The 27149-nt window shown below is 43.8% G+C and overlaps 1 protein-coding gene across 2 annotated transcripts in view; it reads right to left on the reverse strand.

Annotated features, from left to right (window-relative positions):
• The window catches only part of NRXN3 (neurexin 3), a 1763013-nt gene that overhangs the window by 1492228 nt on the left and 243636 nt on the right, over positions 1-27149 (reverse strand). The window contains exon 3 of one of the 2 annotated variants that reach the window (XM_068964455.1): positions 25456-25471. The exons of the other annotated variant lie outside the window; for it this stretch is intronic. Coding sequence (XP_068820556.1) covers positions 25456-25471 — 16 coding nt within the window. The remainder of the gene's footprint in view (positions 1-25455; positions 25472-27149) is intronic. 2 annotated transcript variants of the gene reach the window in all.

The raw sequence follows: 27149 nt of genomic DNA on the forward strand, positions 1-27149 counted from the left end.
CTGATTTGCAGACAGATTTTTCACCAACTGAGCTACCAGGGAAGTCCTTATCTGGCTATAGAGTCCCCCATATTTAGTCCACACAGGCTCTGAAATCACCACATAATTATCATCCTAAATGTGACATTTTTCTCATGTTTCCCGATGTCTTTGCACTAAGATGGGTTGCAGCAAGTTTAAACGTAAGTGCTACCACTGTATCTTGCAAAGTTACAAGTCCTGTAAACCAAGTGCTATTATCCTTACTCCCATCAGCTGTGAAGAGGAATGACCCAGAGTTAATATCACACATGTGTTGTCGTGGCAGTGTTGCTAGGTCGTATCTGGCTCTTTGCGACCCCATGGCCTGCAGCCCACCAGGCTCCTCTGTCCGTGGGATTTCTCAGGCAAGAACACCGCACTGGGTTGCCATTTCTTTCTCCAGGGATCTTCCCAACCCAGGGATCAAACGCACACCTCCTGCACTGGCAGGCGGGTTCTTTACCACTGAGCCCCCAGGGAAGCCCAATATCAAACATACCTTGAAGGTTAAAAAAAAAAAAAAAAAAACTGGGCCTGTTTGTCCAAGGTTAAACTCTTCCTGGAATACACACAGAGACATACTTTGTTCCCCACTGGGATCCCCACCTGCCTAGACCATGTATCCGGACAGAGTCCTAGAAACGTCAGACAAGTCACTGACACAAAGACAAATCAAGCCGCAGAACACAAGAGCCGATCGCAGGGAGGAACGGCTTTACATCTCCATGCCAGCAGGAGCGGCTGGAGGCTCATCTCCCTCTGCCTCTCAGCCCTCCCTGCTCTGCTCCTCGGCCTTGGCCGGCTGCCCTGCTGACACTCACACCTGGCACTGGCCTTCTGCAGACACGCTGAACACTCCTCAAGGACAGGCACTTGCATTTGTTCCACGGATCACATACTGGGTAGAGTGCATGTGCCAAGCACTGTGTTAGATGCTAGGGCTGCATCTGCCCTTCCCATTTCTCCCCCCAAAACAACTCTCTCATTAACACTTAACACAAGCTGGGTCTCTGATAAGCTGCTGGATGAACTGGTAAGGAGTGAACTGATGGAAAAAGGAAAGAGAGGATTAAATGCTAAACCAAACAAAAAAGCTATTCCTCCAGGACAAAAGGGAAGGGCCTTGGATAAATTAACTTTGTGATTCTAATACCAAGTCTGTGATACATCTTTAGCGGTTCTCATCCTACAGATGAAGAAACTGAAGCTCAATTGACATAACTTACCCAGGACTTTATGGCTAAAGCCATGGCCAGGATTCAACTCCAGGCAGTTTGAGGCTACAGTGCCTGTATCTAACCATGAAATATACTGCTTCCCAATATGGTACCTGGCACAAAATAGTCACTCAATGAATAGAAATTTGGCAGATGGCTGGATGGGCAGATGAATGAATGGGAAGATCGGAGAATGGGTGAACGGATGAACAGACAGATAAATTAATGGATTTACTATGTAGAGCTACAAAAGGAAACAGAGTGGCATAAGAAATGTGGTGTCTATTTCCAGATCTGTGAGAACAGCAAGGGGTAGCTTCTCTCTTCTTACAAATCAATACAAGTCCTCCAAGGCTTGGGCTTGTGGCTTCGTTCATTATGTCAGTGGTGGGTAGGTGCATTCTTGAAGGTGGTCGTGGAAAAATAGAAAGGCAGATTTATGAGTTAAGGGGTAATGAGGCCTCAGGCAATGTGATTATATAATTGTGAAACCACTAATTATCTTTGTGGCTGTGTTGGCTGGCAGCAATGAGAAAGGTAATCAAAACCTGGGCTTTGGGGGAAAATGTATTCCCTTCCACTCTCCTTCTCCTAGGCACCATACACTATTGCATTTTACCAAGAAAACGTGGTTTAGGGAACTTCAGAGTGAACAGCGGGTAGACCTAGATGTTCCAACACCACATCAGGTTTGTACAGCAACGGCTCAGTGGCAAGGTGAGTGAGATCTGTTTGAGCGAGTGACCTACTGCACACAGAGCACTGGACCCATGGGGCAAGAAAATGGGTTTTGGTACATTAAGATCCCAGAAGCCAAAGACAGCCTCTCATGTGAGCTCACACTAGTCATTTGTTCGAGGATCTTCCCCGGTAGCTCAGATGGTAAAGAATCTGCCTGCCAATGCAGGAGACCTGGGTTCGATCCCTGGGTCAAGAAGATCCCCTGGAGAGGGGAATGGCACCCTACTCCATCCAGTATTCTTGCCTGGAAAATTCCATGGACACAGGAGCCTGGTGGCCTACAGACCATGGGGTCACGAAAGAATCAGACATGACTGAGCAACTAACACTTTCACCAACACTCTGTGATGGCTCTCCATGTCAACTCAGAGTAAAAGCTGAAGTCCCTTCAGTGGCTGAAAAGACTGGCCTGCCCTGGCTCCCAGTAGTTAACTTCCCCCTTCTTCACTCTAGGCCTTCCCTGACACCTCAGTTGGTAAAGAATTCATCTGCAATGCAGGAGACTGCAGTTCACTTCCTGGGTCAGGAAGATCCACTGGAGAAGGGATAGGCTACCCATTCTGGTTTTCTTGGGCTTCCCTTGTGGTTCAGCTGGTAAAGAATCCACCTGCAATGCAGGAGACCTGGTTCGATCCCTGGGTTGGGATGATCCCCTGGAGAAGGGAAATGCTACCCACTCCAGTATCTGGGTTCGAGCCCTGGGCTGGGAAGATTCCCTGGAGAAGGGAAAGGCTATCCTGGCCTGGAGAATGCCATGGACTGTACAGTCCATTGGGTCACAAAGAGTCGGACACGACTGAGTGACTTTCACTTTCTTCACCGTGCTCCAGTGTGCTGGCCTTGTCTTCCCCAAATGTCTACAAGGCTGACTTCCTCATCTTTGGACCAAATGTCCCCTTCTCCTGTCTAGCACTGTTTAACCTGATATCTTAACCTGATATGTTTTGTCTTTTTCTATGGTGCTCATCACCATATAACATATTATAGAAGTAAATTCCTTGCAATGCTTATTTTTTATTGCCTCTCCCTCCCTCTACCAGATGTAAGCTCTACAAAAGGAAGGAATATTCTTCTCTTATTGTTCATTGATGTACTCTAGTCCCCTAAAACAATGTCTGGTACAGCAGATACTCAATACCTATTTGTCAAATAAATGAATCCAATTTATATTTTTAACGGGAAAGAAAAAAATCACCAACTTAATTTTTTCCATTCTTAAAGAAGGGGTTCCCCAAATTCAAAAGAAAATGTATGCATGTATGTTCGGTCACTAAGTCGTGTCTGACTCTTTGCGACCTCATGGACTGCAGCACACCAGGCTTTCCTGTCCTTCAGTATCTCCGGAGTTTGATCAAAGTCATGTCCATTGAGTCAGTGATGCTATCTAACCATCTCATCCTCCGCTGCCCTCGTCAAAAGAAAATATTTCACATCAAAACTCCAAAACACAGGGTTAAAAAAAAAAAAACAAAACAAATATTTTAAAAATGTACAATTGTATTAATTTAAAACCTGGGGAAATTTTGTGGACTGACCCCCACCCCCACCCCCACAATTTCAACTAAATATCTTCTGAAGAGGTAGACTTCCCTCTGGCTAAGATATACAACACTGAAGACGCCAGGATGATTGGTGTTTTGGGATTCTGTTGTGCAACATGTTAAAAGGCAAGAATAAAAATTAAATACCTAAGTAATACTGGAGATTTGATCAAGGTCAGTGGTGAAAACTGTATTCATTTCTTGCTCCTCATTTGTTCTGATGAGGGCTCAGACCCTCCCAACTGCCATAATCAGTCTGTCACTCGTGTTAAGACTGTGGGATCAATGGGAGAAAAATGCAGTGCTGAGGCAGAAATGAGTAAAGCAGAGGGATGGGCAGACGCAGTGGGTGGTGAAGAGTCTGCCCAGGCTGATGGGGTAGGGAACGGGCCAACAACAACGGTGCCACTCGGGGATTCAGGCAACTGCCCCCCAACGAGGGGTGAGGGGTGAGTAGTGGGCACCCCTAAGCACTCAGTGCCTGCCGTGTTCTCCAGAGAACATCTGAATGATCCCCAAACAGCTTTCCCATCCAGGGCTTGCTCCTAGTCCCTGTTGCAAGGAATCGAGAGTCCCTTCAATCATTCTCTAAGAAGAGGGCACTAAAGAAGCTCTTCAGATTTGAAGTTTCTGTTCCCATTTATAGGAAACACGGGTTTCTTGCTCACTGGAATTAACCAAGATAATAGTAAAAAGACAGGATGTATACTAGGCGCTACATCTCTTTTCCTTTTTCCTGCTGGGACACACATGGTAGAAACAACGTTGCTATTGAGATCTGTATACTTTGCTTTGGAGAGTAAGAGATGGGAGTCTATTTTTAGCACTTAAGGAATTTCTTACCTATCTCCCTAAGTAAAATGAGTCACAACATGTACTTCACTCTCTAGGATCTAAAGGCTCCTTCTGGGTATCTAGAGGTTGTCAGTTTTGCTCCTTCCAGTAGAACTGGGGTGAAACTAACAAGAGAAAGCATAGTGACACCTCAAGGGTGCACTAACAATCCACTTCCCCCTCAAAACACACACACACACACACACACACACACACAATAAAGAAGCTATAGGAAAAAAAAAGAAAAGAATATTTTTTCAGGGAATGCCACACTCCTCAAAAAGGTTACCTGACCTTCTAAAAAGAATCCTGCTAGACAACTGCTTCCAAATTCTATAGACCTATCCATCCTGCTTTCAGTTCAGAGCAACTTAATTGGAAGAGCTGGGCGCCCTACAAAGAGGCCAGTCTGATTAAGTTAAGGAAATAGCAAAATACACCTGACGCACAGAGGCACCTTGGGCCATCAGGTAGTATTCCACAGTGTTGTTTCATTAAAGGAAAATGATAAGCATAACAGAAAACAACAAGTCTATGTTAATTTTTAATAGCAATGCATTTGCTCTATTAGGATAGTGATTTATTCATGTACTTCATAATAAATACATATGGTAGCCTGGAGTTACCTCTATCTGCATCTCAGGGCAGGAACCATATATTTCATTAGGTTGGCTCTAGACATAAGAGGAATATTACCTAAATGGTCAAGGAGTTAGTTCGCAGGGCCACAAGCGTTATTTCAGTAGCTATAGCCACATAATCTATTGCTTTCTTTCCCACACTCCAACGCTTACCTAAGGGTACAACTAAACCGTACTGATTACTCAGACTTTTTTTTTTTTTTTTGGTCTGCTCCCTTATCATTAAGTTTGAACAATGGAAATAAAAACAACAAAAACCTCTGGAAGACTTTTTTCATGTCAGTGTGGTCTCACTCCTTTTACCAAGCAGCCAGACAGGCTGGAAGTGGGTTTCTATGTGATTAGGAGCTAAGCATTTCTTCTAACCCTGCTTTCAACAGAATTAAAGAGAATGGTTGAAAACCACCTGCCCAAAACCTCTGTTAGACTAGGAGGAAGCAACCTAAGCACAATGTCTTATGAGCAACAGCTACATGAAGGCTAGTTTTAAACATGGACGTCAATTATATCTCAAAACGAACAGCTTAATGGAAAATATTGCTGCTATGGATGGAAACCAGGTCTGCACATTTGTGCTAAGTGAATGTCCTGGTAGTAATAGCTGCAAAATAGCCAGGACTTAGAGACAGAAGCACTGAGGCCCACCTCCTAGGAGAATGAGCAAAAGAAAAGAACAGTATCTTTCCACTCCCTTTGCAGGCATCTTACATTTAGAAAAGGACAATCCCACAGGCTGAAAAGTTATTTCAGCTTTTTAAACTTCAATCCATGCTGACACCATCCTTAAATTCTGACTTAACATATCTGGATTTTAAGTAAGTTTTGTTTTTATATTAACCTGATTTGATTTTGGTTTTTATTTTGTCATGATTTAGAGGTTTTGAAATAAAAAAAATTTACTACGACACGTACAGTCATTTCAGCTCTGTGCGTCAAATTTCTCCTTTTCCAAGATCTTACCTCCTACTTAAGGCTGCCTCCCTTCCTATCAGCAGAAGGAAGAGCCACACTTTTCCTCCAAAAGAAGATAATCCAAAGATGAGATTCATTTGGAATTTCTCCCAACTAATTACTCATCAAGTTGGTTGGAAGAGTCTGTAAAAGCTTAGAGTGCTGAGACCAGGGGACTGGGACATAAACTGCACAGCACCCCCCGGAAAAACACATGCAAATACATTAAGGTCAACCATGTGAAGCAGTTCTCCCTTACCTGCTCAGTACCCCACAGCTCCGGAAGCCTCATCTGAGAGGATTTCCCCTTGAAGATTTCTGTGCAGAACCAGAACTAGTCACAGATATATACAAAGGCAAAACCACGGGGCTGAAATATAATAATTAAATGGGTGAGTCTGTACAGAGTTTCTAAACTAATTTTTATACTTGGCAGGGTTTATGCCTTCACACAAACATATTCTTGGATGTATAACAAAATATTATTCTTCTTAGTCATTTAAATGCTGACTTTGATTATTATTGAGAGCTTCAGTCCATGTCTAAATCTACAATGGAAGACAAAAGATAGGCTGACTGCATGCCAGAGTACTCTTACTGAATGACAGTGGCGACTTGGTCCCTAGGGACATCTAAGTATGGGACCCCCTCAAGGCTGGAGTTGGGGTATGTCTATAAGTAGCTGTATATTGGGGGAGGGATGGTAGAAATGGTATATCTGTGTATAAAAGCCTGTTTATACCTTACCTTAGGGAATTTGGGTTTCCCTTGCTGCCCAGCTGGTAAAGAATCCACCTGCAATGTGGGAGACCTGGGTTCAATCCCTGGGTAGGGTAAATCCCCTGGAGAAGGGAAAGGCTACCCACTCCAGTATTCTGGCCTGGAGAATTCCATGGACTGTATAGTCCATAGGGCCGCAAAGAGTCGGACACAACTGAGCGACTTTCACTTTCTTTCACGTTTTTAGGGAATTTGGAGTTGATTTTCAACATTTATACTATACCAATACTAAAAACAGTATACAAAACACAATACTTAGCACTGTTTAAGTGCTTATCAGTTAAGTACTTGATAAGCATAACCTTATTCTCCACACACCGCTTGGACGGAGGCTGAATTCCTTACTTTGGGAATGCTAACATGCCTTTTGAAATATATTACTAAGTGGCAGTTGTTTCAAAATGTTTTACAAAAATGTTAGCAGTCCTAAATTTGTTCCCAATAATAAGAATCTAAAATCTGGGGATCACTGCACTAAGAGATCTTACCACCGTGCGGTCACACCCGTCTCATACTCGACCGGCTGGATCAGAGGGAGGCGGGAGAGATTTCTCTGATGCATTACTGAGTGAGAGGCCTTCAATAATTTATGTCAAATATACTATTTCATTTCCTCCTCAATATAAAGCAACCTCACAGGGCTGTTATATATAATTTGACTGATGAGTAAACAGAAGCTTAAAGAGATCAGTAAGTTGCCCAGCATCAATGTTGCTCAGATAAAAGCGCAGAGACAGGATTTAAATCTAGCACCTGTGAGGTCCCAAATGCCATATTCTTTCCGCCACATCCTACTGGTACTCGGGCTCCCCTGGTTGGATTTCAAAGAGAAACTAGTAAGTTTCTTCTTAAAGATGAGGAAGGAGGAAACATTTTCAGACACAATCCCAACTGAGAATTCCACAGACTTTACCAGTGATTCATAGAGGATGCAATCTTTCAACAGGAGGAAGTTTGAAAAGCACACACACTATGTGGCACAGGGATTATGTATTTGATTTGGAGTAAAGAGCTGGAGCTCCTTGGCAGCGTAAAGCTGCATTCACTTTCAACTCAGTCTTTGTTCCTAAAGAACCGTAACATACACAATATACACCAGATATTGAGAGCTTCGTGTATATATATATTCATATATATGGGGTCATTTGTATACTTGGTCGCTTGGTTGTATCCAACTCTTTGCAACCCCATGGACTAGCCTGCCAGGCTCCTCTGTTCATGAGATTTTCCAGGCAAGAATACTGGAGTGGGTAGCCTTTCCCTTCTTCAGGGGATCTTCCCAACTCCTGTATCGAACCCATGTCTACCTCCATCTTCTGCATTGCAGGTAGATTCTTTATTGCTTTAGCCAACAGGGAGTTATGTGAGGTCCTATTCATTTGCTATCTGACAGTCACAGAATACCAAATCAGGGATTCCTCTCTCTACAAAGGACTTGAGAAGACATTCCCATTCAATAAGCTATTGTGAGGCCTGAATCTGCTAATCCTCCTCTTCTTCCGCCTCATTCCCCGCCAGCTTCACTGGGAAAGGAGAACAAAGAGCCCGCCCCCCGCCCCCAGCTCCCAGCTCCCCCTGGACGCCACTGGCCTGTGACCTGGGCCACATGGTAGTGGCAGGAAGGACTTGACCAGGATCCTATCCATCTTCCCTCCCCCTCTGGGTGGCCAATGAGCTGGAAAATGAAGGCCACAATGCAGGTTCCTGAGACTCTTAATTAGGTCACAGCTGATCCCGGTCCCCTTCATCCGACAGCTGGGGCCAGTGGGCCAGCACACCCCTGTGCAGGGGTGCCCAACTTGAATACATCCTTTCTTCCTTAAGATGTCCCTCACAGACCAGACCCAAGGAAACCCAGCAATGCAACTCTTCTCCATATAGGTCAAAGCACTCTTGGAGAACAGGCCCTCCTTGGGAATAACACTTTAAGAGGAGGCACGTGCAGAAGAGAGTATGGGACAGTTAAGAAGCAGTCTGCCAAGTGGAGGGCTCAGAGAGGGCAAAACAGCAGTCTTCCAATACCATGGGTCAGCTATGGCCAGAGAAACAAGGATTCAAGGATAAAAATTAGGCACGTGACTTCAGATAAGCCCCCTAACTCCTCTGTGCCTCCGTTTTCTTATAGGTAGAATTGGAATAATTATAGTACCCACCTTACAGGATTGCTAAGAGGAATAAACGTAACAAATACTACTATGTATAAGTGGGTCCGGTGAGCACTATAGCAATGTTTGATGATGAAAATTAGGCAGAGTTGGGCTCAATACAAAATCTTCTTCTAAAAATTATAAATGAATGTTAAAAAAAGTGACTTGCACTAAAGGCAGTGATAAGCTAGTAAGTTCCCCATGACTACCAGCAGTCATCTGGGCAGGACATGGGGGCATAGAAACAAGCCCATGCGGAGACGCTGCAGGAAAAACCCCTTTATTGGTAGGGGAATGTTGAAAAAGTAGTAACATTATGTTTTATGGTGCTTTCAGAATATTTTCCCCCCTGAATTTTTCTTTCAAAGCCAACTGGGGAAGTAAGTGGGGTAAGTATCAGGGCCACTGCACAGAAGAGAGGCACCGATAGGCCACATGTCTTGTCTGAAGCCAAAGAGCTTCATCTGAAAGTGCAGGCTTCTGAACAGAGAGCACCCGTGGCATCTTAGGCACTGTTTCTCCCTGCACCTCGCCCCCATTTCGTCCAGGACAGGCCTCATTTCTGCGGAGATTCATCCCTGTCAATTCCCGCCCCATCTGAATTGTCCCTTCTCAGCCTAATGCTGCCATCTGCTTGCTTGAGCTTCCAAAATCCTGTTGTCTCACAGATCTCCCCGCTTAACCCTGCGTTTGTCTGTCAACATAATTTGTTATTACCAAAGGAAAGGGAGGGAAATACATGTTTAAGCTTGAGCTTTGACTCTAGGGTTCCAGGAAGAGGCTAGGGAATCATAAAACCAGGAGGGCCTTGAAAAACAGAGAGAGGTGGGTGAAAACCACCTATGTAGAGGTCCCCAGGTGTGCACCACACACTTCTGTGTTGTTCTTCTTAAGTTACACATCCACCGGACATACCCACAGCACCCAATGTGTCCCTGTCTTAGAATTTGGGAAAAAGGAAAGACCATTGCCAAGGCTTTTTAGCAAGGAGGACCGTACTGGGCTTTAGTTTCTAGAGTATCTCATGGGGGCCACGGGGAGATAGATGGCCTGGCAGCTACTAAGAGCTTCAGGCCCATAAACCAAATTGCCTGAAAGAGCGACTCAGTTATTTTCTCATTCACGGCTTCCAATGGCACCAACAAAGCCTGAGTCATCCGAGTCCCTGGAGAGACATATCTGGCCTGTGCACACATCCATGCTCATTACTGCTGGACGGTCCTCAGCTATCCACACCAAACAAGCACCTCCCCGCCTCCAGGGCCACATTTAATTTCTGCTCCTGTTTGCATACATCTGATCTACACGCTTTGTCCTCATGGAAGGACCTGGATCTCCTGGGAGAAGGAAACGCACAAACTCTCTCACATTTTTATTTATTTTTTTTTAAGCAGGTGAGTATTCATTTATTCATTTGGCTGTGCTGTGCAGCAGGCAGGATCCTAGTTCCATGACCAGGGATTGAACTCTTGCCCCCTGCATTGGTATCCCAGAATCTTAACCCCTGGACCATCAGGGAAGTCCCGAACTCTCTTTCCAAATGCTGGCCATGCTAATTCCCCTCCCTTCTCCGATTCTCCCTTGATCACACCTTCTTCCTTCCTGCGCCTTCTCCCCCTGCCCCTTCCGCTTGTCATGCCTCTCTTCTTCCATGCTTTCACTCCCTTATTTTTCTCTCTTCTCCAGTCGTCCCTTTTTTCTCCCCTCCTTCCCTCCAACTGACCTAACAGTTTTCCTTCAACTTTCCGCTCTTTCCTGTCCTACTCCCAAATCCCCTTCTCCCTCCACAATGTATGGGGAAGGCTACTAGTGTTGCCCTCTGCTACCCAAACAAGATAAAAGTTTATGGAGCCATGATCCTTTCCGCTCACCTCTTTTATGGTTGTTATAAAAGCAGTTCTTGTAATTAATTTCCCATGTCTAAGACATTACAGATATGCCCAAATGCAAGCTTCTGAAGGAATCTCTATAAAGCAGAGCCGAGGCAGCGTAGGGATCAGACACTGCTTTTTTTAAGATCTGCCTCACCCTTACGTCCCTGTGTGAAAGACACACCCCCCTTGTGTCCTTCCAAACTTCACACATTGAAGCTCTAAACCACCCGGTGCTTCTAAATGTGACTTTATTGGGAAACAGGCTCTTTAAAGAGGTGATTATATTAAAATGAGGTCATCTGGGGAGGCTCTAATCCAATATGACTGGGGTCATCATAACAAGAGGAAATTCAGATGTGTGGACAATCGGGCCTCACATGGAGGGAAGGCTGCGAGAGGACACAGCCAGGAGCCGGCCACCCGCAAGCTGAGAGCCGAGGCCTCGGAGGAGACGGAACCTGCTGACCCTGCTCACCCAGCCACCGGAGCTCTGAGAATGCAAGCACCCCTCACTTAAGCCACTCTGTATGTGGTATTTTGTTATGGCAGCCCTAGCAAGTCAATACACTCTGTGGAGTAGATAGGCTGTTTGTGAAGTAAATACAGGTATCTGCCTGTCTTCTCTTGCATTTGGGGAATCTGGACAAAAACTCGATGCCTGTCAAGCTGTTATTCTTTCAGTTTAAGGAGAACTCTTTTGTAAAGCAAAAAGGACCCCTACCTCCCCCCAGCCAAAAAAAAATCTATGACAGGTCGCATAGTCCAGAGATGGAGGTATCACCCCAAGACCGCTTGTGTTCTGAAGGCCCTGCCCTGCCCGAATGCAGGCATGACACAGAGACACTTGTGTATCAAAAGGAACTCTTCAGAGTGGAATTGATATAATCATGCCCCCAAAATATCAACCAGATTCCCCCTGAAAAAAGAAACCATTTGAGAAACAAACAAACAAATTAAATTGTATAATTTTAATAAGAAAAAAAGTTTACATCATACGTCCGAAGCCAGACAATACTGGATAGATTCAGAAGGTCAGCTAGACCATGGAAGTTACTAGAAATGGAAGATTATTAAAACTCAGTCTGTGGGGACCTTTAGACATCAGTCTGCTTTAAGGTACCTATAGAAACTCGCCCGTTTACATATTCTTGTGCACAAGAAGATAAGTCACTTGAGTCGTGCCCGACTCTTAGAGACCCCATGGACTGTAGCCCTCCAGGCTCCTCTGTCCATGGGATTCTCCAGGCAAGAATACTGGAGTGCGTTTCCATACCTTCCTCCAGGGGATCTCCTGATCAGGGATCAAACTTGCATCTCTTATGTCTCCTGCATTGGCAGGCGGGTTCTTTACCACTGAGTCAGCTGGGAAGCCCATATATTCTTATGGGTCCCAGGCAAATTTTAAATTCATCTGGAAGCCCCTTTACTACATTGTCTTGAGATCTGCATACTGAAGCCCTTCTGTTCGGCAGTTAATAAATGAAACAGAATCTGAATGACCCATGAACAGCTCCTCTCTTGATTATAACCAAAGCCCCACCCACTTTTATGAGCGTCCTTGTGCCCAAACAAATCACTGATACAAGAGATTATATCACCAACATCACCCTCTAACAGACAAACCCACAAAACCTCACAGACATAAGTGTACACAGAATTTGTGTGGTACAGCTATCTCTAATAAGCTGGGGAGGAAAAGGAAAATTCCAGACATGGGGATTTCCTTTGTGATCCTATTTTTCTCATTTTTCCTTAAGCCCCTTCTTTCACCAGACAAGCCCCAAATCTCACAAGCAGCTCTTGCCTCCAGAGAGAGGCCACCAAGTTGCTGAACAAATCTGTTCACATAAATGGACTCTGCATTGCTCTGGGAGAGCCCTTGTCCCCGGAAAGAAGTATCTCTCCATTTGCCTCCTACATCAACAGGTTAAAGAAAAGGCAAAGATTAAATGGGGCAGAGTGTACACCTGTTCAAGCTAGTCTCTTAAGCAAAGGCTCACAGACTTCCCAGGAGAACAGGAGACATCTCATGTTAACTCCACGTCCTTAAGAAGTGCGTTGGCCCATCCCAGGAATACACAGCATTCCCCGTTCACCCCCATGGACTTGAAGGAACAGCTATGCGGGAGACCCAGAGAGGACATTCACCCAAGCTTGTATTTCCAAAGGACTCCTCGACATTTTAGCTTCTGAAATTGGTTTAATTATAGTGATGTTCAAACATTCACTAACAGTCTATTGCTCAATTCGACAATTATTATCAATGTGGTTTCAATTCTCTCTTTTTGTTGTTCTGGAGTATATTTAAGAAAATATCAAACAGAATATAATTCAGTCTTTGGGTATTACTTCCAAACGATTCTGCATATAGAGCCACCACTAAAGAGGGTACAAAAAATGTAAAATGTCAACAAACAATTCTACACTGGCGTTCCATTCCTGGGCCACCTGCCCATCGCAGACGGTGAATTAATATCCTCTCTAAATTTAGAGAGAGACTCCTGGTTTGTGACTACACTGCATTCAGTGGGTTTCTGTGTGAACAAATAATTTCTTGAGCGTTAGCATTTAAAGGTTATGGTGACTATGTTATTTCGTTTCTTCATTTTACCAGTATGCAAAGAACTTTAAAGCAGAGAGGAGAAGGAAGAAAGAAAAGAAAGGGAAAAAAAGAAACAAAAGTTAAAGACAGTGGTCAAGGGCTCTCTGAACCTCTGAAACTTCTGTCCCCAAAGAAAAATCCACTAGGAATTAAATTCAGTGAAATGATCCTGATAATAGCAACAATCTGTTGAGTGTTTACTATATACCAAACACTATACCATGCCCTTGAGAAGGAATCTCCTGGAACACAGAGGTACTGTTCAGCTATGTCCACTCCTTGAGGGCTTTGTACACGGGAATGCCCAGTCAGTTTCAAACAACATACAGCCTGAAGCACATATGAAAAAGTAGAGGTGGGGTGAAGGTTAGTCATCGCAGTCTAAAGGTAAACCTTGGCTTTGGGAGGAGGGAGTAACCTATTTTGAGAAACTATTCCCCTTTCTTTCCTCTGGTGGGCTTACAGCATTCTTGAATCACTGTGCAATGCCCCTACCCAGCCGATACAAGGCAATTGCTTCTTTTTGTTGAGGCCTCGTTAATTTAACAAGTAAACACGGAGTTGTTTTATTTACATCCTAAAAGTGTACCATCACTAGCCGGTGGGGCTCCACTGGAGAACCTCTAGCTAGAATACTGTAGCCTTGAGACTGCAGTGCGGGTTTTCCCAGAGTGACAAGAGGCCAGACAAAGGATGAGGCAAGGGAAGGGTTAATGCGTTGTCGGGGTGGCCGAGTTCGTCCCAAAGCAGTGTGCCAGTGCAGTTCATTTTCTATACTATTCTATTTCTTCTGCACTAATTCACAGTCATTATCGTACCCGGACAAGCACCCCATGCTTCATTTACTGACATTAATTAATTCCCCACCCCCAGCTCTCTACCTTATTTTAAAAGAGCGAGGAGGGAAATATCCCATTCTATCAGGGAGAGAATGCAGGTTTAATAATGGGTGGCAGCTGGCTTTCTCTGGTGCAGATGAGAAAGAGAAACGCAAGCCAGCTCACTGTCGAGCTTGCTGGACCGTGGCTGAGACGACACCTCTCACCTCCTATCTCCACCCTCAACCCACAGCCCCACGCCCAGACCCCAGGCCTCCTCAAGCTCAGTGTTCCAACCCCACTTCCTGACGTGCAGAGGTTTATGGGAGAGAACAGCCAAACTTGGGCACCTCTCCCCGCCCTCGTTCATACCCAGTCATGACACGGAGGAAAGTAATACATGCACGAAAAGGACCAGCTGATACCAGCCCCGAGGAGCACAGCTTGAATGTTCTGGCTCAGCAACTCACAACTTCACCCCCTAAAGCCCCATTTCAGACCATCTCTGAGTGTCCTGCCTGCCTCTCAAATGCGGAGGCCAAAGGGTGAAACAGGCAATTTAAACTCAATCGCCTAAGTGTTCCCATTAGAAAGACGCTCCTGTGAATGTGTATTTGAGCCCCTGTCATTCACTCTACAGCTGAACTCCATCAGTCCCCAACTGTATTCTTTATTATTGCTGTTCCATTCAGTTGCCCAGTCATGTCCGATTCTTTGCGAGCCCATGGACTGGAGCGTGCCAGGCCTCCCTGTCCCTCACCATCTCCCAAAATTTGCCCACAGTTCATGTCCATTAGTGAAGAAGGAAATGGCAACCCACTCCACTGTTTTCGCCTGGAAAATCCCAGGGATGGGGGAGCCTGGTGGGCTGCCGTCTATGGGGTCGCACAGAGTCGGACACGACTGAAGTGACTTGGCGGCAGCAGCAGCATGTCCCTTAGATCATGTGATGTCATCCAGCCACCTCATCCTCTGATGCCCTAATGATGTCTAATAATAATAGATATTATTTATTATCTGTTACTATACTCTGTGGTACTAGAGTATTATTCAGCAGCTCTATCAACACTCTGCATTCCTGACAGTCTACTTGTATTAATAACTCGGCCCAGCGAATGCAGACGGAAAAGTATTCACATGACGGTTTTTGGGGAGGTGGAGGAGGGGAGGGTGGTTGTCAAAGAGCATGCCTTGGTTCACATCAAAGAATGACTTGGCATGTACACACTGCTATATTCAAAATGGGTAACCACGGACCTCTTGTATAGCAATGTTATATGCCAGCCTAGATGGGAGGAGGGTTTGGGGGGAAATGGATACATGTATTTGTATGGCTGAGTCCATTCGCTGTTCACCTGAAACTATCACATCATTGTTGATTGGCTATACCTCAACACAAAATAAAAAGTTTAAAGTATGGGAAAAAAATTAAAAAGAGTAACTTGGTCTTTCTTTGAAAGGAGGCATACACTGGAAAATGAACCCTGGCAGTCTAAGAAAGTCAGGAGCTAAAACTGCCATCATTTAATTCATATTCTCCTTGGCCAGCTATACTTCTCTGGGCCTTGATTTCCCCATTTACAAAATGAAATTGTTGGATGAGATGAACTCCACCCTCTTTCCAAAGCCCTTGAGTTCTGTCTACTTAGGGTTTAGCCAGTGAGTTTCACGCCCTCCTCTCTCACCTGGGATTTTTCTCAAGGCTAGAAAACACTGAACATTCTGAGTTCTAATTCTGCCTGAATTTGGTTAATTTCTCTATTTCATTGGAAAGGAGGAAAACTTTGGTCAACTCTCATCTGTATAGCATGGATCAGAATCCCTCTTTGTGTGAATTAAATACCTTGGTAGATTTTTTTTTTTAAAGACATAATAGAGGGCCAAGTTCTTGGAAAATAGAGAACACAGTTTAAATAGCAAAGTTAGTTGATTTTTTATTTATTTTTTAATTCACCAATGATGTACAGTTGGCAGAAAGTTCTCATTCATCCCTCCCATAGCCAAGTCTCCGTGCTGAAGGCAGTAAGGAAACCTCAGCTGCGACACAGATCTGGCTACCGGAAACACGAAATACAGAGGAATTTAAGGGTTAACCAATCCATTCCCAGCAAGTCCAGCAGCAGGCTAACTGGAAATGTCACTTTCCTGCTAAATATTCAGACGGAGTCACATAGAACAGGAGTTCTAGGTACTCTGGGTCCTTTTGCTTAAGCCAACGCTGAATATGTTTTTTTTAATAAGTGGTTGTTCACTGTCTTTTATTGAGCTCAGTCTTCCTCAGACCACTAGAAATGCTGTTTGTTACAGGGATCAGAAAACAGGAATTAGCACATTAAGAACTTTAAACATAAATAAGTTTATGGGGAAATGAGAAGGGGTGAGAGGCTGGAGGGTCAGGGATGGAAGCAGGGAAGTGAGTAGTAATAAGAATACATCAAAGAAGGACAAAGACTCACAGATGACCTACAAATGGAGAGTAAAGTGAAAGTGAAGTCGCTCATTTGTGTCCAACTCTTTGCAACCCCATGGACTATAGCCTACCAGGCTCCTCCATCCATAGAATTTTTCAGGCAAGTGTACTGGAGTGGGTTGCCATTTCCTTCTCCAGGGGATCTTCCCAACCCAGGTCTCCAGCATTGCAGGCAGACGCTTTACCATCTAAGCCACTAGGGAAGCCCAATGGAGAGTAAGGTAACAGCTAAGTCAGAGTAACAGTATAGATTGATTAGTAACCAACACAAAGCTTGAGAAATTACATTAAAAGGAGGGAAGGGGCAATGCTGACTAATTATGAAGCCTGTCACTCTATCACTGGTCTCATTAGACAGTTAAGAAACTTCATTCACTTATCTCAAGGTTATCCACAGAAACAAATTCAGAAGGTCACGAGGTTTGTAATCGTGTTGTCTATTCTTTTTGCAAAATAGAAAGAACAAGTCTCAAATGTGACTAATCAAGTCAGTAAGGTCTAAAGTCCTTGTTGAAGCATATGGGACAAGTACTAAAAAATGTAATAGGGTTTGGAGTCAGCTCATCAGTCAATCCATTGACAGGTATTCATTGAGGGCTTACAATGTGCCCAACACTGCCATTCCTGATTGCAAGTCAAAAAGCTTGAGAGAGGGGGGAGGTCTAGCCGCAGCTATCTCATTACCTCCTTTTGTGAACTCAAACAAAACAAATGATCTAGTTTGACAATATTCTCAAGCCTCTGTTATAAAGTAGGCATAGCCCTGGTTATATAGGAAAGCCAAGGATTAGCGAGGTTCACTCTCCGCCTCAATCAGAACAAGAGAATGATAAACAGGTATATAAACAACACTTAGACACAGCATATACAGTAACCTTAAAACAACAAGTTTAGTAGGGTTTCCTGATCTATAAAATGGAAATACCAATTAACTAGAGTATACCAACTATTCAAACTTTAGAGTTTTGGAAAAGAAATAGTCCACTGATATAAATGCATTTATAGGAGATGAAATGAGATCTTTGGTCAAAACTCAAAATTTTTATTGGAATTTCACAATATGTGATTTATCTGTTTCATGGGGCATCCGTTAACCTTCGGTTGAATCCCTGATATAAGAAATCACTTTATCATCTTGTTTACATACATAATACATTTTACATAAACGATTCAGGCTCCAGGAGAAAAGGGTGGGAGGATGCCTTAAAAAAGTAAAGAAAACCTCAAGGAACAAATATTTCCTGAAAGAATGCTTTAATAAAAAAGTAAGTCTTGAGCTCAGGGGCAGGATGAACAAAATACCAGATACCTTAGAAGGTTCTAGGAAGACACGCCCTTTCTGTTGGTGGCAGCAACTTAAACAGAACCTTTCCACAGTTTTCCTCCATGGAAAAATCCCCCGTGTTTCTCTTGCTATCAAGACAGACACCTGGAAGGTGACCATCTCTGTGTGATTCTCTCTGTGTGACTCTTGGTTTTCTCTCCCTTAAACCGTCGCTTCTCTAGCTGCTTTCCTCGCTCTCCTCTTCAGCTACCATAAAACTGATCACTCCAATCCATTTTCTCTATTGTTTTCGGTCTCTTTGTGGAGTGTGTGTGTGGGGGGGGGTGTGGATGTGTGTGTGTGCATGTGAGTGCATGAACACGTGCACACATTTCAACAAAATCACAAATCTTAGTCTTTGAGAATCTCACTTTCCCACCCCCAGAAGGGACTCATAAAAGTAAGTGAAGTTGCTCAGTCATGTCTGAATCTTGCAAAGAGTAGCCCGCCAGGCTCCTCCGTCCATGGGATTTTCCAGGCAAGGATACTGGAGTAGGTTGCCATATCCTCATACAGAACTTATTTGTGTCCACTCTCTGCTTTTTGACCTAGTTCACATTCAGCAGTTCCACTTCAACACTTGCCTCAAGAAAGAAAGCAAAAAACAACGAAATAGAAAGAACAGCTTTAATTAACTAAGCTCTAGACCTCTTATCACAGTTTATAGGAGACCCAGAATAAAAGAGGAAATGTGTAAAGAATACGTATCACTTCTCCACTTATCTCCTCTTACTGAAAACACTAAATCAGTGTCTGGTCATCCATTCTGATAATCCAAACACTTGGACTTTGCCCTGATTCTCCCACCATGGTACATTTCCATGACAACAGCTGAGCCAACCACAACAGACATCGTTGCCACACCTCGGCCATCAACTCAATCAATCGAAGTCCTTCCTTGCCTCTCACCGGGAGAGGGTTCCGGGGTGAAAGCTAACATTTTAGTAGGTGGAGGTAAAAGAAGTCTGAAACATGAAAGAAAAAGAAATATTCTTCATGTCCACTGTGATTTAGAACACTTGAGAGTTCACTTGGTAGGACTCGCTGACTATACTGTCAATTGGTTAAGATTAATTTTGCACAGGTTGCCCTGACTTACTAACAAAACATTGATTGTCATAGGATTTCCTCACCACCACCATCCCCGACCCTGTCTCCCTCTCACCCATGAACCCTAAGGTTTGGTGAAAAAAATTCTTTTATTTGGTTCTGTTAAACCCACACTCACAAACCAAAATGTCCCAGAAGAGCTGTGAAGGTTTCCTTCTAGCCTCCTCACCTGTTGCCACCCCCACCCACTGCTGGGGAGAAAACCATAGACTGACTGGTGTCCGGGGCCCTCCTTCACTTCCTGCCCACTGCAATGGCCACGGGGAGAGCCCCAGATAGAAGACAGAACACGGGCCCATGCTAGAAAGGGGGAGCAAGAGACGAGGGAACAGGAAGGAAAAAAGCAGGATAAAGGGGAAGAAACCCCGGCTAAAAGCAAATTTGACCCAGTCCTCATGTGAACTATGTCCCCGCCATTTCTTCTTCAAAAGGAGGAATAGTATATGAAGGAGGACAAAATAAAAGCAGAGTTACATAAAACCTCAATGAAAGTAAAAAGACAAGTGGGGGAATATATCACACAGCTGAAAAAAAACATCCTGAACTTTAATATTTTAGCTGACGCTTAGGACACTGATTGAAAAAATAGTCAAGATATAGAAAATTCTTTAACAGCAACTCAGATCCTTCATAGTCCCCAATCCACTATTTCTTAAAATGGGTTTCTTAGACCCACAGGGAGGCCTGGCATGCTGCAATTCATGGGGTCTCAAAGAATCGGACACGACTGAGCGACTGAGCTGAACTGAACCAGAATCACCTATTTTTGTTAGAGATTCCTAGATGCCACCCAAGATTAAGACTCTTTCGAACTGTCACTTGGGACCTGAGCTTTTAACAAATACCCCTGGTAATTTTAATATCTTCTAACATTTGAAAGATGCTCCTCAAATCTTTACACTACCTGCATTGAGTACAATTACCTAATTATACTGAATTTGCAAAGCATGCTTTGAGAAGTTACTTCTGCAAACAGCAAGTTTTGACAAGGATGTGGAGAAAAAGGAATCCTCATGCACTGTTGGTAGGAATGTAAACTGGTGCCACCACTGTGGAAAACAGTATGGAGATTCCTCAAAAAATAAAATAAAATAGAACGAGCTTACAATCCAGCAACTTCACCCCTGAGTCTCCAAAGGAAACAAAAACCCATTTCAAAAGATAATGTGTACCTCTGTGTTCACTGCACCTTTACTTAAATTGCCAAAATATGGAAGCATCCTAAGTGCCCATCAATAGATGAGTAGGTGAAGTTATTTCTCACAGACAACTAGGATTACTGCCACTACATGAACAGTGGGTCTATTATTACACCACACGCCCCAGGATAAAGCCTTTTCCTCCAGGTTTGCTCTGTTAATACTTCAGAGTACCTAATACAATTCAGTCTATAAGAGTTTTTCTCATAAAAATAGCATAAAACAATTAACAAAATCCTTATATGGCCAGACATTCAATTTATGTAATATAACATGATTGGAAGCAAGAACCAAAACTATTAAGCTACACAGTAGCTCACAAATGATAGAATCCAAGATAAAGACCTGAAGATCTCATTTACAACGGCAGGGTCTCAGAATTCTAGTTCAGCAGGTACTCAGAATCTGCATTTTAAACAGTATGTTCAAGGGCCAAACTTAAGGAAATGTTTAGCATAACTTCGACTGACTTGACTTCGATAGCTTATAACAGTGTTTCTCGAAGTGTGGTCCCCAGGACAGCAACATCAGTGTCAGCTGAGGACATTTTAGGATTACATATGCTTGGGTTCAAGTCCAGGTTTACTGAATCAGAAACTCTGGAGGTAGGATCCAGAAGTCTGTGGTTTAACAAGTTGGCCAGATGCAATTCAGTTACAACAGTACTTAGAGGAGTGGTTCTCAACTTTGAAGACCTGGGGGGTTTTAGATAATCCAGAGATTGCTCTTCAACCACGTCTCTGGGGCAGAGGGAGGGGCTGAGAATCAGTAGGTTTTAAAGCTCCCCAAGGGCTTCCCTTGGAGAAGGAAATGGCAACCCACTCCAGCATTCTTGCCTTGAGAATCCTGTAGGCTACAGGAATCCTAGTAGGCTACAGTCCCTGGGGTCACAAAGAGTCAGACACTTCACTTTCACTTTTCAAGGGCTTCCCAGGTGGCATTAATGGTAAAGAATCTGCCTGCCAATGCAAGAGACATAGGAGACACAGGTCCCTGGGTCAGGAAGATCCCCTAGAGGAGGGCATGGTAACCTACTTTAGTATTCTTGCCTGGAGAAGCTCATGGACAGAGGAGCCTTAAGGAGTACAGTCCATAGGATTACAAAGAATCAGACAGGACTGGAGCAATTTAGCACGTATGCAAGTGATCGCAATGGGTAGCCATGGTTGAAAACCACCACCTTAGGACAATATTATTTTACTTACGAAGCACAAGAATAGTCACATCCCTGCTCACCCACTGTAACACGCTGCTTTCTCATCGAAACATTATTCACCATTATCTTGGATTCTCTAACCTGTTCTGTTCACCACAAGCTCTCGGATGTCAGTGGTATGACAATACTCACATCTCTGCATGGAGCTTGGAGAGGAGGGAAAAGAGGTTCACTAATGTGTTGCTGGATCAAGTGACTTACCCAGGATGATCTGCATGTAGAAAGCGCTGAGCTTCTGAGCCGTTCTTTCAGCTCTGAGCTCCCTGCCTCTAGATGAGAGATACATAATGGAAGGGGAAAGCTACCCCGGGCACTCTCTTTCCAAGCTGCCACCAACCCCATGATTATTCCCTCCATCAACCTGGGTGAGTGGGCTGGGAGTCACTTACCCGCCTTTGAATTACCCCATTTGTGTCAAGGTTACTTTGTGCAAAATGATAAGCATTACCCACTAATTCTCTTCTGCACCTCCCACATTTCCCCCCAAAGCCTAGGCTCTTAGAAAGCTTTTCTCTTTCTTCTTTCTGACTCCTTTTAAAAAGACCTTTAAAACATCCTTACCCTGTGGGTTTGTCATGCTTTTCCATCCTCTAATCTGCGAGCCGACAGACAGCTAATCATTAGTATAGTAAAAATGAGTTATTATCATTACACACTAAAAAGAAAATGATGCCAACTCCTGCATTTTCCTCCAGGTCCAGTTAAATACCTCCTCCTCCATGAAGTGTTCCTTGTCGGCCCCTCACAATATTAATAACATTTCTTTCTGTTGACTCCTGCAATTATTTGTGTATCTGTACTGAACTACCTAGTGCTTAAGTGCATATAATGGCATGTATTCTTTTCAAGTTGTGTAATATAAAGTCATTTTTCAGTTCCAGCTCTCTGCTAAACTTCCCAAGGGCAGACACCACACCTTCTAGTTCTTTTATGTCCCTCATGGCCGCAGCACATTTCTGGGCAAAAAGCACTGAACAAAAATCCAATAAACATTTGAGTCTCATTACACCTATTTTATAAAACATCAAAAACATTTAACCATTATTCTGGCTTCTCAGATATATTCTACAAATTAAAAAGCAGAACTAAGATTGGCATCCTATCTTTAATTTCAATAATTAGTGAAAGTCACTCAGTCATGTCTGACTCTTTGCGACCCCATGGACCATACAGCCCATGAAATTCTCCAGGCCAGAATACTGGAGTGGGTAGCCTTTTCCTTCTCCAGCGGATCTTCCCAACCCAAGGATCGAACCCAGGTCTACCACACTGCAGGTGGATTCTTTTCCAGCTGAGTCACAAGGGAAGCCCAAGAACACTGGAGTGGGTAGCCTATCTCTTCTCCAGGGATCTTCTCGACCCAGGAATCGAACCAGGGTCTCCTGCATTGCAAGTGGATTCTTTACCAACTGAGCTACCAGGGAAGCCCTTCAAAAATTAAGTTGAGCCTAATTCTCAAAGATCAGAAAGCATACTGACTTGTGTGTGTGTGTGTGAGTGTGTGTGTGTGAGTGTAAGTGTGTGTGTGAGAGAGAAAGAGAGTACCAGTGTCTCCACCCTAATGCTTCTTGAAATTTCTGTGAAAATTAAATATATTTTAGTTTTTGTAACTCAATCTTTGTTCTTGGTATTGTCTTTAAGTCTCTGCTTTTGTCCTGTTTAATTATTATTGGAATTTAAGAACTATTTCTCAGATATATTTAAACATTTTTATCTTAGAAACCATTACAAATCTTGAAATTCAAGTTTTATAATTGAAAAGACATTTGTTCCTTATGGGTGGCATTTGCATTTTAAAGCTGATCAAGGCTGAGGTAGTGCCGAATTTCAAAGCTGATCTGAATTGGTTATGAAGCATATTAAATTTTCATTCTAAAAACAATACTGTATTTTTGAGAAATCACACTTCCTTTTTTGGGGAAGCATATGGCTTGGTGATTCATAATGGGAAAGTTACTAAGTATATTTTGGGAAATAAGTATACATTGCACTCAAATATACAGTGAGCTTACATTAAAGATTTTCACTGCATTCTTAGCATGTAAGTAAATTTCTATGCAAACACAATCTACCCCCTCGGTCTTCACATTTACTTCTATAACCAGTGTAAATAGAATGGAGCTTTAGAGATGTGTGAAATGTAGAGGATGAGTGAGCAGAATATTTTCTATGGTTAACTGGGGAAAAGAGGACCCAGTGGTACGGGGAGTGTTTCTCTAGACAGCACGGGAATAGCAACAGAGAAAAGAAAAATATGATCACCTACAAAAAGTATTGTCTTCCTCCCTAGAGACACCGAAGAGAATTTAAGCGATGTATGCACCCTAGATGGGAACATACAGCTACTGCTTAGACAGGAATGGAGAGACGGCAGCACTCAGGATGCGGAAGCAGACAGCTGAGGGCAGACAGCACTTCTCCAGATGCTCCAAAGGTCTGGTAGCCCAGGATGCAGAGACGGGACACCCCAAGATCTCAAACACACAGCCAAGCAAAGAAGCTTCGTACCAAAGGTATTTCAGAAGACAAGTGGATCTGCAGACTAATATTAACCACAAATTCCCAGTTACTACCTGAGTCAATACACTTAATAACTTGCTGTACATTGCTGTATGATATATTTTTAATTATACTACTTAATGAAATTTTATTAGAATAATGTTTGTCCTGCATTTTGGATTTTCTCAGGGGGTGCTGGAGCAAAGAGAACTAGTTACAGGAAGAAATTCATATTATAAATCAACGGATTTAGATGTTATACCTATCTCTGATGGAAGAACCAGGCATGATTTAACTGGAAAGAAAAATAGTTTTCTAAGAAGTTATATTGGCTTTCAAAGTCATAGCTATGAAAGAAGGTTATTTTTCTCCTAATTCCTTTAACCAGGTTCCCAATCTCCTCAGGTTTATAAAGTCATACCGGTCTTATCTCTACACCCTGACCTGCGGAAATCAGAGAGTAGCCTACTCTAGTCGGGGGAATTCCTCTCCAGGGAAGGGATATTTAAACTGATATCTGAATAAAGGAGGTGCCAACTGTGCAGCTAAGCATCCCAGACTGAGTTGAGAGGGCACTGGGGCCAGGGTCCTGGGTCTTTTCTAACTTAAAAAGAAAAAAGCACCATGAATCAGGGAATTTGTCTTGTCTTACCACTCAATCTCCATTGCCCAGCTACTCAATAAATATTAATTGATAGATCTGTCATAATGACATCAAAATTATTATAACAACAATAATTATTGCTATCTCCTTTGAGACACATGGGAAAGAGAAGGAAGTGAGAGGAGAGCTTGGCAATACTCCAGAGAAACTCAACTTGAACAGTATTAAACCAGTCCCCACAACATGCAACACGCTCCGGCAGCAATTCCTGGACACTTCAAATGAACTCGCTCCTGTGTAGTAATACACCTACGGAGAGACTGCAGCAAGTGACGTCCAATGCTAGCCTCCAGGGGAACTGCAGGATCACACAGCATCTAGATCCTGCCTCCAACAGCTTATCATCTGGGAGGAAAGTGAACGCCTACAAAAATAATGCTAATGAAATGCCCTTCTACCCTGAAATGCCCTGTCCACATCTCATTGTACTCCCGCCTCATGCATGTCAGAAGTTCTCCTGGGTTTCCTTACCCTACTGCTCTCCACTCGGGTGCCCTCTCCCAATAAAATCTCTTGCTTTGTCAGCACATGTGTCTCCTCGGACAATTCATTTCCGAGTGTTAGACAAGAGCCCAGTTTTGGGCCCTGGAAGAGGTCCACCTTCCTGCAACAAATGGCAACTCTGGCGGGGACTCTTCTTCGCTGAGACTGACATCCTGACCACTCGGGGTACTCAGGGGCCAGCTTGCCTGCCAATGGACCAGACCCAGCAGCCGCAACTGGGACCCTGTTGTCCCTGGTCTCCTCCTGACACAGACAACTGGCCAGAGTGCCCCGACCAGTAAGGAACAAGAGACTTTATTGACCTCTCTCCCCTTCCCTCTCTCTTTCCTCTCCTTAACCCTTCCTATCCTTCCCTGTTTTTCTAGTCACCCGGTCCTGGACGCAGGAATCTGGCCGAAGGGCCTTGAGCTGAGGATTGGAGACTGATCACCTCCTCTTGGCAGAGAACTCGAATTCTGGTTCTGGTCTGCTCTGATTTCTGGTAGGGCCGAGTTCCAGTCCTCCCTTCTCTGGAGGCCCAGGGAAAAGTCCCCTAACGCCTGGGCATCTGTAGGTGGCAGGAGACGTCTATTAGGCACCCCTTTCGCTCCCCCCTCCCGCTTCCTCCCCCTTCTTCTTTCAACCTGGCTTCCTTTCCTCCCTTGAAATCTTTGATGTTAGTACTTGGATCTGAAGTTCTGTGTCACTATAGGAGGTTTTCTGAGAGACTGTATTTCTGCCTGCAATGTGGGAGACCTGGGTTCGATCCCTGGGTTGGGAAGATCCCCTGGAGAAGGAAATGGCAACCCACTTCAGTATTCTTGCCTGGAGAATCCCATGGACGGAGAGGCTTTGTGGGCTACAGTCCACGGGTCGCAAAGAGTCGGACACGACTGAGCGACTTCACTTTCACTTTCACTTTCATGCATGTCAGCAATTCACCTAGTATATGTCAGCTATGCAAAGTCTACAAAGCAATCCTTACACATCAACCATTCCACAGACTGAACCCTTGATGCCAGGGGTTAAATAGATACGAAGTCAATGTGCTGTGCTGTGCTTACTCCACAGACTGAACTGTTGATGCCAGGAGTTAAACAGATATGAAATCAATAGCTGGCAGCTAAGCCAAGTCCTGCCTAGGACAGTACATCTCAAAGTGTGGTCCTCAGACCACTTACATCAAAACCATCCCAGGTATCCTAGACCCTCTGAATCAGAATCCCAGGGGTAGGCCTGAAGACCTGAAATTTTTCACACTCCCCAAGTGATTCTTCTGAATACTAATATTTGAGAACCACTGGACAAGATCTGACAGTATTTTCATACATCTAAGGAGACTGGTCCTTGAATCTGCCGATATAATGATACCCTTTCAAGCTGTCACCCCTGGAGAGCAAACCCACCCTCTATCTCTCAGTCAGTCCTTACAATATGGGAGTTTTCTAATATACGTGCCAGCTTTAACAGTACGGCATGGCAACAACATTGGTAATTATCAATTCCAGCCCTGAGCAACTGGGTGCCCAACTTTGAGCTGGTTTTCTGAGACCAGGAAAAAGATCATGCATAGATATGATGCAAACGAATATGACTGCCATGAATGATGATTCTCACGCAACAAACTTTGAGCCTACCATTGCCTGATAAGGCGAGCCGCACAGTGGGTCCCAAAGGTACTAACGGGGAATCCCCAGGACTAGAAACCTGGTATCCTTATCTTTAACAACATTTCAGTTAAGATGACACAGGTCCGCAGACCAACCATGGGGATCTAGGGATCCAGTATAAAGTATGGGACAAGTATCCACATATTTGAGGACTTACCACAGTCATGCATACTTCAATACAGGCTTAATCACTTAACCATGACTATCAGTAATGGCAACTGATATATTCTAAACCTATAAATAACTGGGAAATTAACTATTATTCTCTTTTTCTCACTCTCTTGACTATCAGTGGGGTTGGTCAACACAGATGCTGTTTTTTTCAGAGGACATTTCCTTAATAGCAC

The sequence above is a fragment of the Capricornis sumatraensis genome, chromosome 2 (genome assembly GCF_032405125.1).
Source record: "Capricornis sumatraensis isolate serow.1 chromosome 2, serow.2, whole genome shotgun sequence".
NCBI lineage: Eukaryota > Metazoa > Chordata > Mammalia > Artiodactyla > Bovidae > Capricornis > Capricornis sumatraensis.